This window comes from Sebastes umbrosus, chromosome 3 (genome assembly GCF_015220745.1).
Source record: "Sebastes umbrosus isolate fSebUmb1 chromosome 3, fSebUmb1.pri, whole genome shotgun sequence".
NCBI lineage: Eukaryota > Metazoa > Chordata > Actinopteri > Perciformes > Sebastidae > Sebastes > Sebastes umbrosus.
The window spans coordinates 7,610,413-7,622,831 of record NC_051271.1 but is presented as its reverse complement, the minus strand read 5'-3'; the positions used below and the strand labels follow the sequence as shown (position 1 = coordinate 7,622,831).

Here is a 12,419-nt window from a genome sequence, read left to right as displayed (position 1 = left end):
CTGTTTTATTTCTCCTTGCTCCCTCTCTCTCTGCCATCATGCTGTCACTCAGTTTGACAAGGATAGGAAATGGTATTTCTCTGCAGGTTTGTCTTTTTTCAGCAGAACATTACAAAGTGGCCCATGTGGCAGTGGATGACATCTACGGGAAGTGGTGTGCATGTTACTGTAGAGAAAGTCTTTGCAGACTCATGCGTCTGTCATACTGTACGTGCTAGTGTGTGTGGTTGTAAGAGAAACCTGATGACTTCAGCATTCTCAGCTGCAGTACATGCAGTTTTTTACATGACATAACTAAGTATGCACATGTGTTTTCCTAAACATCAAATGGCCTTTGTCGCCACAGCCTGTTCAGCCAGACAAGAAGAACTTTCCACATTTTCAGCTAGCCAATCATATGTTGTCTGTTTCTGACATGCATGCCTTAATGATAGGTTGAAGTTAAAGGGGAACTCCACTGAAGTCTGTATACAGGTCATGGGTAGTACTCCTGCCTATTTGGAAAGAAAGTTGTATAAAGCCTTTTGTTTTAAGTCTAACTAGAAGTGCACTCGGAGAGCGCAGACCTCCGCCAGGGCAGGTTTCCTGTACGTCGCTGCCCTGCACCCTATTTTTTCCCCTGATAATGCTGCATTAATAACAACAAATCTGTGTTGGAATCGGCAGGACGGAAGGTAGTTAACGTTAGCTGTTAGCTCCGTGCAGGACTGTGCTGCTTACCGGCTGCTAGCAGCTAACATTAACTTGCTCTCGTCCTGCCGATTTCAACACGGAAGGTGCCATGTGCACTATGATGTGTTCAGGCTCTATTCAATAAAAATGAGTATTGGGCAAACGTTATCATGATGTAGAATAAAAAAAATACTGAGATTTTCCTCTAAAAATATTATCAGAAAGAACCTGATCAGTACCTTTCAGGTAGCCTAGATTAGGGGAGAAGTGCAGGTCATTTTAAGTAGGTTTAGTACGTGCAGACAACTACAGCTATAATATGTTTGGGTCTGAAACAGGGCACACATATAACATACAAAATACACCAAAATGTAACATTTATTCATCTCTCAGGCAAAAAAATATAAATGACATGATAGTGGGAGTAGATTTCTAATGAAACTGGTCATTTTAAGAGATCATCAAACCAGCAGGAACTCATCATCAATGCAATATACTCATCATCTGTTGCTGGAAAAGGGTCATTTCCATCAATCTTGTCTCCTTGTTGAGTATAGAGAGGAAATTACAATTATCGTCGCATTTTCATGATTTGTTGCTGTAAGAAAGCTTCTTCCTCTTCTATTGTTTTCTGTCCCTTCTTCTCTCATGGTGGAACAAGTCAAAGTTACAATGGCATTTTCACCTACTAGTGTCATATTCAACAGAGATTTTGGAGTGATTATACTGGAGCTGTAGGAGCACACAGATCACACCCTTTATAATAACATGGGCTTCAGTCAGAAATGGGCTGAGCTCTGTGGCCTCACTCCCCAAGAGACATGTCCTCATGTTTCACTGGAAAGTGTGTGTGTGTGCGTCCGTGTATTAGTGTGTGCATTCATTAAAAGTGAATATCTGTCCTCCTATTTTTTTTGTCCACGTCATGTACGCTTGCACGACCACGCCTTTTCATGACCTCTGTGTGGACACCATCTCTGTACCGAGTGGTCATTATCACTCAGTGGGAAAACTCCAGGCATTGTCCTCACAGTGGAGGGCACACTAACACACACACAAACACACACACACACACTTAACCCGTGCTCTGTCTTGTCCCTCTCCGTCCAGCCCTGGGCTCCTCTACGCTGCTCACACAGTCTGATTGAATTAGCCTCGCCTGGTGCTTTTATTTACTGAATTAGCCCAGGATGAGTCATTCATGCCCGTTAGCTGTCTGTCGCCATCTTTGCAGTGTTACACACCGGGTCAACCGTGGACATATAAACATAGACGCCGCATTGGACGCTTCAACCCCGTTGCAGCGATACGCCAACGTGGGCACCATATTGGACCTGGCAAGACTGGCCTAATTTAACCCTATACAAGTGAACGGGGGAGCTGCCATTTTTCTGGATTAAAAAGCACTATAACGTCTACATTTCTCAACCGGTTTCAATGAGTCATTTAAGAAAAGTAAAGAAAGTATCTTATCTGTAAATACTTAGTTAGAATTAGTCATAACTAAATGTATTTCTTACTTTGTGAGGAGTTAGTTTGCATTGACGATGTGAATAAGAGGGCATGAGCCGAGTGGAAGAACTCAAACAACATCTCTCCAGTTCAGTTACACAATCAGTTCACCATCTGACACACTCATTTAGCTCAGCAGAAACACAACAGTCCACAGTTATACTGAAACACTTCAACCTTCTTTAAGCAGCAGCAGTTACTCCCACTGTGACCGATGTTGTAAGTGTAAGCAAACATTTCATCAGTGTTTTTCCCACAGTGGCAGGTGTGGATCACATGTATGCACTCTTTACTCAGGGAGGTGGAGGCGGAGAGGATTTATTGTGTCATCATGTCAAAGTGCATGTCACTTTAAGGGTAGTGCCACACTATTATGTGTTAGAAACTTAATAATTGTATTAAGTTTTGTAATCATTATTTGACAATTTTGTTGGCTTCCTTAGAGTCATTCATCAGTAGATCAATAATCATGATTTGCCAAACTGTCTAGAAACCTTTCGAGGCAACAAGTAATGATGATGAATGTTGTTACATGCAGAGGGCAACCTCCGGGGCCTGAGAAGTGAAGCCAATGCAAGTACCATAAACTTGTATTCTTTCTAATAGCCAGCAGGGGGCGACTCCTCTGGTTGCAAATAGAAGTCAAGATTGTATAGAAGTCTATGACAAAATTATCTCACTTGATTTATTACCTCAGTAAACATTGTAAACATGAGTTTATGGTCTCAATCACTAGTTTCAAGTCTTCAATACAGCATGATGTTCATTTAGTAAATTATGGTCCCATTTAGAATACAATAGCGTTTCTGTTGTCATGTCACTTTTGGTTGCAAAAAAACAAGATGGCGACAGACAAAATGCCAAACTCAAGTCTTTAAAACAGCAGTCCATAAACAAATGGGTGACGTCACGGTGACTACGTCCACTTCTTATATACAGTCTATGGTTACACGACTTACTTTACTTAAGCCTAGGCCATTGACAAATGTCCTCCACTTCACGGTTGTTGACGCTTCTTACCGGGTTCTTCCGAGTTGAGCCCACTTCCAGACATTTCTGCCTTTTTCGGTTACATATAGTATTTTATTTGTTGGAATTTCTTTTGTTTTTTGGTTAACAAAGATCCTAAATAAAAGAGCCTTAAGGTTGAGTTATAAATCAAAATATCTGAATATCTTATTTCTTTATTGTATCGCACTGTACCTGATTGTATGAATGACATGGAAAAACTATATGGTGGCATATAACAATATTGATAATTATTCCAAAGGATACCAGACTTTGGCAAGTCAGCCAGTAGATGAACTGTTTCAGCTACAACAAACAAGTTAAATGAAATGTATTATAAGTCATTATTGCAGCTTTCGCCACAGGATGTAAACAATGATTCTCCATATTCAGCTCTAATGTAGAGTCACCTTCCTTTTCTTATCTAGGCTCACACAGATCAACTAAGGAGTCAAGAGACATGAGTCAACTTTATGTGGAAAGCCGGACAAACCACAGAATGACCACAAAGTTACAGACACAATTAGTCCACTCTTTGTGCACTCAAATTCCTCTCCTGTGACAAGAAAACATATTAATCATTTCCACTAAACCGGACTGTTTTCCGAAAGTTGTCCGTGGTCATACTGTAAAGGCAAAATTGAAATAAAATCCCACCACTAATAAAGACTGTGTGTGGAAATTATTAACGGTCTGTCATGAAAGGCCTGTCATTGACGGCTTCCTGTCTTTGGTCAACTCTGGTGATGTCACTGACCACTCCTTCATCCTCTCCCCCTGTTGGATGTATTAACAGAGCTGGACAGAGCGCCAATGGCCACCCGCGGTACTGTGACCCAAAAAGCATTTTCCCCCATACAGTAGACAGCCATTATAAAAGTTGTCTGTAAAACCGTTGACAGGACACTTCAAACTGAAAACAAGGTCAGCTGTCTTTATGTGCATGATGTCATCTATCAGTATGTACAATGTGAAAGCCTACCAGGAAGCGAAAAACTTTTTGTGTGTTGGGGAAGCATCTTTCATTAAAGTGAATGGGCGCCATTTTCGTTCCTGTTATCCACTTCTTATAATGCATCCATGTTTGGGCAGCCATCAGGCAAGCTGCCAGGTAACTGCTAATGTTTTTACCACGAAAATATGGACAACTCCCAGACCGGACAATGCCGTGGTAGCGACCTGTCAATCACAAGGTAGCCACGCCCTAGAGCATCCCCTGCTTTATGGTCTATTTGACTCTAAATGGAACCATAATTTACTAAATGAACATCACGCTGTATTGAAGAAGACTTGAAACTAGTGATTGAGACCATAAACACATGTTTACAATGTTTACTGAGGTAATAAATCAAGTGAGAAGTAGGCTCATTTTCTCATAGACTTCTATACAATCAGACTTCTTTTTGCAACCAGAGGAGTTGCCCCCTGCTGGCTGTTAGAAAGAATGCAAGTTCCACATTTCACATTCACTTTTCAGACCCGGAGGTTGCCCACTGTTTTTTTTACCCTCTGAAACCTGATCTACTGGCTGGATTAATTTGTAACTGTAGCACAGTGCTAGCTGTTAGCTGTCAACCTCTTCCTGCCTGCAGTTTCCTCTTCTCTCTCTCGATTGTGTGACACCTATGAATGATTAAATCTATTGTGAAAATTTCTAATTTTGCTTAAGATGGGCAAAGTAATGCCCCTTACCCCTGTGCGATTGTGGGCAGTCACAGATGAAAGTTGAAATCGTGAGAAGAAACGTGGTGAAATCTTTGGTCGTCAATCGAAAACTGTGTTTGATTGCACTGCGAGTCAGCATGTCCACTGCCAGCCAAAAGATTGCGTGGGCCAAAATTCTGATAGTTTCTAAATTTATGGACCAAATTCTGGTTGGTTTGTAAATGTGGGTCATAACAGCAATCATAATACAGAATAAAATGAGGCAGACTAGATTCTAAATACCATTTTGAAATAAAGGTAAAAAACAAACAAACAAAAAAAACCGGCAGTTCAAGATACTCTTGTATTGATATTTTCTTACACCCCTATTTATGATCAAATGTATGTTGTGTCTCTGTTTGCATATTTCGTTTTCTATTTACATCATATTGTTATAAACCTGACATGTATTTGATTACACCCATCTGGCCCAGTGTGACATGCATTACACCTGTGAGATTGCTGTTATTGTACAGCGTAAAGGGGCCTCAAACCGAATGCTCAATTTCTAGTTTGGAGGTTGATGTTGGAGGCTAGCTTCAGGGCGCTAACTCCACCCACCACTATTTTCAGACGAGGCTGTGACCATCGTCTTTCTATAGGGGACGGGGAATCACCACTGTGGTTTTGTAGATGCGAGCCCAAAGGAAACAAGAGGTCAAGCAAGCAGCAGAACCGCGTCCCAATCTTACTCTCTGGCTTTGATCCAATAATACATAGAAAACGCATCCTTCCCTTGTTTCCGTTCTCTAGATCATATCACCGACCCCCCCCCCCCCAAAAAAAAGCTGTCACAAATTCACTTCAAGCCAGATCTGATTAACTGACGTGAATAAGCAGCTGAGAAAGACTTGACATTGTACAAGCTTACAGCCGCAGATCCAGGAGTGAAAAGTTTGTGTCCTTGATGTATAGAGTTTCTGTCCCTCTTTTCCCCGTGTCCCGCTCTCCACTGACAGCAGCAAAATTGCAGAGGAAACAGGAAAGGCCTGAGCAGCTTGGTGTTGGGACGGATATCCTCTCTTGGAGGCGTTCCCCCCTCCTCCCTCACTTAACTCTCCCTCTCTTTATCTCTTTTTATCATTTTTTTTTGCTCTCGGTGTGGCATTAGCTGTTTGGCCGAGCTTAGGAGCGTATCGAAGACTTCTGTTCATCTGTAGTTTTTTGTGGGGTCATTTGTATCTGAGTGAACCATGTGTTGGCATGGTGACGAGGAGGACGAGGACAGCTCGGAGGTGAAGTGTTGTTGGCTTGTTTGGTTGATTTGTGTGTTCCTGTAATAGTGGCTGAGTGGCTGTGATGTCTAGTGATTAACGCTGTTGTGTTCCTGATTGTGTGTCTGGCTTGTTGAGTCTCTGCTAGGAGTGTTTTTTTTTTGAGAAGACAGGAAGTGAGTGAGTAGAAACTTGTGGAGCCCAATTATTTACTGGTACTACTAAGTGTGTTTTTCATTTAAGTAGAGAAGCAGCGGTTCATGAGAAAAGGCTGAAATAGGACAATGGACAGCACAGGTCATGGGACAGATTTGTAATTCACTTTAATGTAGAGTTTTAGCCCATTTGGCAGGCAGACTATCTAAAAATGGCATTTCTAATGGTATTCCTGAACTTTAGTGACCCCTAAAGCTCTTCTTGTAAGCAGGTTGGACATTGGAGATTTGTTTTGAAATATTATAAACAACAAGATTTTTGTCATTCCTCGCTGCTCCTCCTGCTTCCTTTTCTAGCATTTTCATTTTTACCCAACTTTGCCATTTTCCCCTCCCCACCCTCCATCATCACTATCTCTATTTCTTTCCTCCCATTACTGCCTTATCCTGCTCACCATCTCTTCCTCTGCTGTCTGCCTCACTCTCAACACCTCCTCTTACCAGGCGGACTGTGCTGTAAAGTATTGTCATCATGACAGTTGCCTAACTTCTTTATCCTCTCTCTCTTTCCGTTCACCCGTCCAGAGTGACCCAGGTGAGCTGTCGGTTCTGGAGCAGCTCGGCCTCGACCAGAACTCTGATTTCTCCGATTCCAGTGTGCAGCAGCTTCTGGACGAGCAGCGTGAAAGGATCCGCAGAGAGATTCGTAAGGAGCTGAAAATCAAGGAAGGAGCTGAGAACCTACGGAGGGCGACGACTGACAAGAGGAACGCACAGCAGGTTAGCAATAGTTACCCTCAGATCTTCTCAGAGCCTTCATCCACCAGCACCTGTGTAGGGACAATTAGCTTGTTTTGGGGAAATGGAGCCAATTAGCCTAAAATTATTAAGCAGCTAAACACTTAAACTATTCGTCCATCGATATAACCTCAGTGTCAGCATAATAATATTAATAAACCGTTACACTGAAACCAGGAAGAAACTGGGACACATTTAGATTGTTTATGTTTAAAACTGTAAAATGGTCTAAATATTGTATATTTGTGACATCACAAATGGACAAAAATCCTGACAGGTTGTTTCAAATGAAGAGTTTCTGAATACGGGCTGTGTGTATTTCCCTGTGGATAGAGCGTTTCGATATTTTCACAGTATTTATATAGGACTTAAGCCTGCTTTATAATAAAAAAACATGAAATTGTCACTTTTTATAATATGGGACCTTTAATATAATAACGACTCATTGAAATCGGTTGACGTTATAGTGCATTTTATCCAGGAAAACGGCAGCTCCCTCGTTCACTTGTGTAGGGTTACAGGCCAGTCTCACCAGGTCCAATATGGCGCTCAAGATGACGTATCGCCGCAACAGGCTGAAGCGTCCAATGCGGCGTCTATGTATGAATGTCTGTGCGTCAACCAGCCAGAGCTAAAGGGGGCAGGACCGGGTGGAGACCAAAGCGACGGAGCAGCAGCTAGGAGTATGGTGGAAACTATGGCGGAAAAATCCTAAGAAGCTTCCAAGAAAAGTTTCTGGAGTGGATGCTCCAGATAAAATAGAAACTCTGCATTCAGAGGAAGGATTAAAAGATAAATAAGTCTTGTAGCCTGAAGAACTGGTTCAAAGTCAAAAGTGTGCTCTTGTTTTTGATGATGTTTATGTCCACACGTTGTCCAAAGTTTCATAACCATAAATGATGTTCTACTGTATTTGCCCATCACACCTACAGGTGGACAGCCAGCTGCGTTCTTCTAACCGCAAGCTGGACAACCTTCACGCTCAGCTGCAAGAACTGGATGCTCACATTGTGGTGAAGGGAGGAGAGGAGAATAAAGGTGTGTACTGTATGTGAGAAAATGTCACACCTATTGTTAAATCTACCCTTGTCATTTCAAACGAGAAAGTTACAGATTAGTGAGCGGGACTGCTTTGTGGCAGGAGTTTTGTATTAAATCCACTGATACCGTTATAGTATGAGTATTTGGCGTAGGGAAAACAGGTGAGTTCCAGTCTGATTCATGTGTATCCATGGCAGCGGGACTAATCCAAAAGTTGTGCCACATATTATTTGACATTACATGAAATTCCCCCGAGGCTATTCTCACTTTAAAGCACACCTTGTTCCTTTTTATATCCTCTCCAACCTTTTTCCTTCCCTCCACAGATGAGTGTCCTCAGTCTCCAGGGGCCGAGAGTCGCTCCTCAGCCCACAAGGATCGCATCGCTGCCCTGGAGAGACAGCTCAACATCGAGCTCAAAGTCAAACAGGGAGTTGAAAACATGATCCCTATCTACGCTAATGGATCCACCAAGGTACAGGACATTGACTTAATCCATACACACACACACATTCACACACACACACACACACACACACACACACACATACATTCACACACCTGAACAAGGCTCAGATAGCATTGACAACACACAAGTGTGCCGAAGTATAATATTACAGACACACATTAATGTAAAGAGCTTTTTGTAGGCCGATAGTACACGTTATACCTCTCCCCAAGCTGGCTGGTGACTGACAGTGTGTGTGTGCATCTTCATCATCCACAACCTTGTATTCTGCTGACTCAGATGATCTCTAAATGGACCTGTGACACACAAAACCCCTCCCCTTATGCACACACCTCATCTCTTGATTACTTCAAAAATCCCCTCCCCCTCTTTTATGCAGCTGTTTTCACCTTGCCATTTGACCTTGCTCTCATACCTCCACTACTCTTTCTGTTTCACTGCTTTAAAATACAAATCTAACACCCATGAGAATCAATGAACAGAAAGAAGAAAAAAAAGGAATTCAGGATTTCTCTCTGTTGCTCCAAGTTTTCTCGTATTATAATAATTACCGTCATGTGATTTGCTCCTTGTCTCGACTCCATTCAGGATAAGAAGATGCTGCAGACGGCCCAGCAGATGCAGCAGGACAGTAAGACCAAAATTGACATCATCCGCATGCAAATCCGCAAGGCTGTGCAGGCCACCGAGCACAATGACGACACACAGGGTGAGTTTGATTGGCTGACTAATGCGGTACCAGTGATGCAAAACACACTTGATGCCATTGGTTTTGGACAAACACCTTTAAAGTTCCAAATGCCAGTAAAAAAGGTTTTTTATTAATAAGGGTTGCTCACCTTGGTTGGCTGCTACATTTTGGAGATAATAACATTTAAGGGTGCTTTCACACCTAACCTGTTTTGTTTAGATAAAACAAACTCAGGGCCGTTTGCCCGGTACTATGGTTCATTTGGGCTGGTGTGAAAGCTGTCAATCGAACCCTGGTGCGGACCAAACAACTGAACTGAGACCGCTCTAAAAGATGGGTCTCGGTTCACTTTGAAGTGGGTTCGTTTGTGGTGTGAATGCAAGCAAAACCAACCACCAGCATATATGTGATTTTAGCATGATTTCAAAATCTAAACTACTAATAAATCCATCTGATCGAGAAATCTGTTCAGGATGCAATCTTTTTATTGATCTGTATAAGGTCAGTAAAGGTCAAAAGCTGTTAGAATTGATGCGCTTGTATACTTTGTCAGTTAAAGGCAGGGTTGGTAAAGATTTTAAAAATGTTTTTTGTTCAATTAGTTGAAATCCTCAATACATCCCGACAACAATCAATAAATCAAATGCTCTGACAAAGAAAAGAAAAAAAAATCCGGTATCTGTGGCTGTCGCAGGACTGTAATAAACCCTTCCATTCATTTAATTTGGCCCGAATGTAATGATTGGACGGGCTACCTACCTACCTGCGTGTGTGCAATCCAGGGCTCGAGCCTCAGGACGTCCTGTCATTATATATATTTATATATATAAATGATTATGTTCATAATGATAATTTCGGGGGAGTGGCTTTGGAGGGAGGCCTGATGCTAAGGACTGTTAGTGTTGGTGAATCTTTCTCTTGATTTAGCAACTTTTGGAGCTAGTGCTGCTAGCTACTTTCATTGGAAAAGAGTTGGCAACAAAGAACATAAATAAACACATCAGAAGCATTAAAATGCTGCATAAATTTCTGTCAGTCACCGAAATTTGATTTCCACACGTGGGGAATGATGCATGATGACAATCGCCAAAACTGTCCAATCAACGAGTTACCTGTCAGTCTGTATAACTTCATGTTTACTCCTCTGGTTAGTTTGTAAAAAGTCAGTGTGAACGGGAAACAGACCAGAACTAAAATGCAACGTGTCATTTATTCCTCTTGGTCCGGACCAAATGAACCAAACTATAGGTGTGAAAGCACCCTAAATGTTGTTTACAATATTTGGTCTATTGTTGAATATTTGGTTGCACTGTGAAAGGTTAGCGCTCTTGAATGTACAGTAGGTCTCATAAACAGTCCCATAACATAGGACACTGTCAAAATACTGTATATACTGTGTACATAAAACCATGGAGCGCGGACATAAATTGACATATCTACAAAACATACAAAGTAATGATGTTGACCCAACATGCTGTAATTATTTCTATCTGAACATTTTTAGTTCACCTGCCAGAGGAAAAATGAGCTAAAACTGTTAATTTCAGACGCTGTCTGTGGTTTATGACAACGGTCAGCCGGCACTGACGGGATGCTTTTCATCTCTCTATCCTCTATCAGCTGCTCCAGACAGCAGACACACTGTAGCATCAACAGATCAATAGAGAGCCGGCTCTGTGTTTTCTCTCCACCTTTAGTTTTGTGGGGAAGAAGATGAAGAGGATTGATACACAATACACTGTGTTGTGTGAGTGTGTGTGTGTGTGTGTGTGTGTGTTGGGTGGACAAATATGTGTGAGTGAGTGATACAAAGCCTGTGAAATGGCCCACCTGGCGCATTACCACAATCAATCGAATTCACACACAGATGCATCCATGAAAAATAATCCAACCCTCCAACAAAAGGAGCGGCAGATGAAAAGTGTCTTTCACACACTCACAGTACATTATTATTATTTTGCTGTGTGTCGAGATGGAGCACAAACATTGTCTGGGCAGGTGATTGCATGTGTTATATGTGCATAAGTGTGGTCGTGCACTTCAAGGTACAATCAAATGTGATGTCCTGTTCACTTTCTCTCCTCTCTGACACACATTACATGATGTGGCAGAGCAATCAATGCTGTTTCAGGGCAGGTGAATGAGTTTCTGTGGGGCAGTGAGTGCTGTGGACCATTATGTCGCCTTTGCTGGGAAAATGGGCCAATTGATTACGGTGACGAGAGGTGGACGGTTTGGTAAAATGCAGCAGGGGGAGCAGGGAGAGAGCAAAGGGAGGGGGGGTAGAAGTAAAATACAGATTTTAAAGATGGTGCATTCCCTTTGGGGCCTTGTTTTCGTTTCTGCTCTTGTCAGACCGAGGCAGCCGATGGCTGTTAAGAAAGTGGGCTTTTAAGGCGAAGAAGATAATGGCCATTTGGAGGGATTTTAAGGGCCGTGCTTTATCACTGTGTGTCCTCTATGTGGAAAACCTACTGGGTTTTTAATGATTTGAACTTCATTCCACTGCTGTTACATGATAAAGATGGTATTATACTGAACATGTTAATGATCAGACTGATGAGCAGCCAGGATTTTTGCTTAAAGAGGATTTTACACATAAGGCTGGGCATACACTGTACGGTTTTGGCCCGTTTCTGGCCCGAATTTTGAGCCACACGACTAATTTTAGAGTTGGACCGAATTTCAGCTTCGTCAGGTGTCGTTTGCCGTGCAGTGTACAGAGGGGACCGAGGACCGATTAACTCTCTTTGCCTTAAGCAAGGGAGTTCAAGTATCTCGGGGTCTTGTTCACGACGAGATGGACAGGCGGTTCAGTGTGGCATATGCAGTTATGCGGGCGTTGTACCGGACCATTGTGGTGAAGAGGGAGCTGGGTCGATTTACCAGTCCATCTAAGTTCCAACCCTCACCTATAGTCATGAGCTTTGGGTAGTGACCGAAAGAATGAGATTGCGGATACAAGCGGGCCGAAATGAGCTTCCTTCGTAGGGTGGTTGGGCTCAGCCTTAGAGATAGGGTGAGGAGCTCAGACATCCGGAGGGAGTTCTGAGTAGAGCCGGTGCCCCTTCGCGTCAAAAGGGGCCAGCTGAGGTTGTTCGGGTATCTGATCAGGATGCCTCCTGGACGCCTCCCTTTGGAGGTTTTCTGCACAA

General features: G+C 42.5%; 1 protein-coding gene across 6 annotated transcripts in view; it reads left to right on the top strand.

Annotated features, from left to right (window-relative positions):
* The window catches only part of pkn1a (protein kinase N1a), an 84,044-nt gene that overhangs the window by 28,711 nt on the left and 42,914 nt on the right, over positions 1 to 12,419 (top strand). For 3 of the 6 annotated variants that reach the window (XM_037765277.1, XM_037765275.1, XM_037765274.1), the window contains exons 1-5: positions 6,007 to 6,131; positions 6,851 to 7,045; positions 7,996 to 8,101; positions 8,431 to 8,579; positions 9,162 to 9,282. In XM_037765277.1, coding sequence (XP_037621205.1) covers positions 6,090 to 6,131; positions 6,851 to 7,045; positions 7,996 to 8,101; positions 8,431 to 8,579; positions 9,162 to 9,282 — 613 coding nt within the window. In that variant the 5' untranslated portion in view covers positions 6,007 to 6,089. Of the gene's footprint in view, positions 1 to 2,034; positions 2,040 to 6,006; positions 6,132 to 6,850; positions 7,046 to 7,616; positions 7,747 to 7,995; positions 8,102 to 8,430; positions 8,580 to 9,161; positions 9,283 to 12,419 lie in introns of those variants that run through there. The other 3 variants (XM_037765279.1, XM_037765276.1, XM_037765278.1) reach the window with 3 other exon arrangements.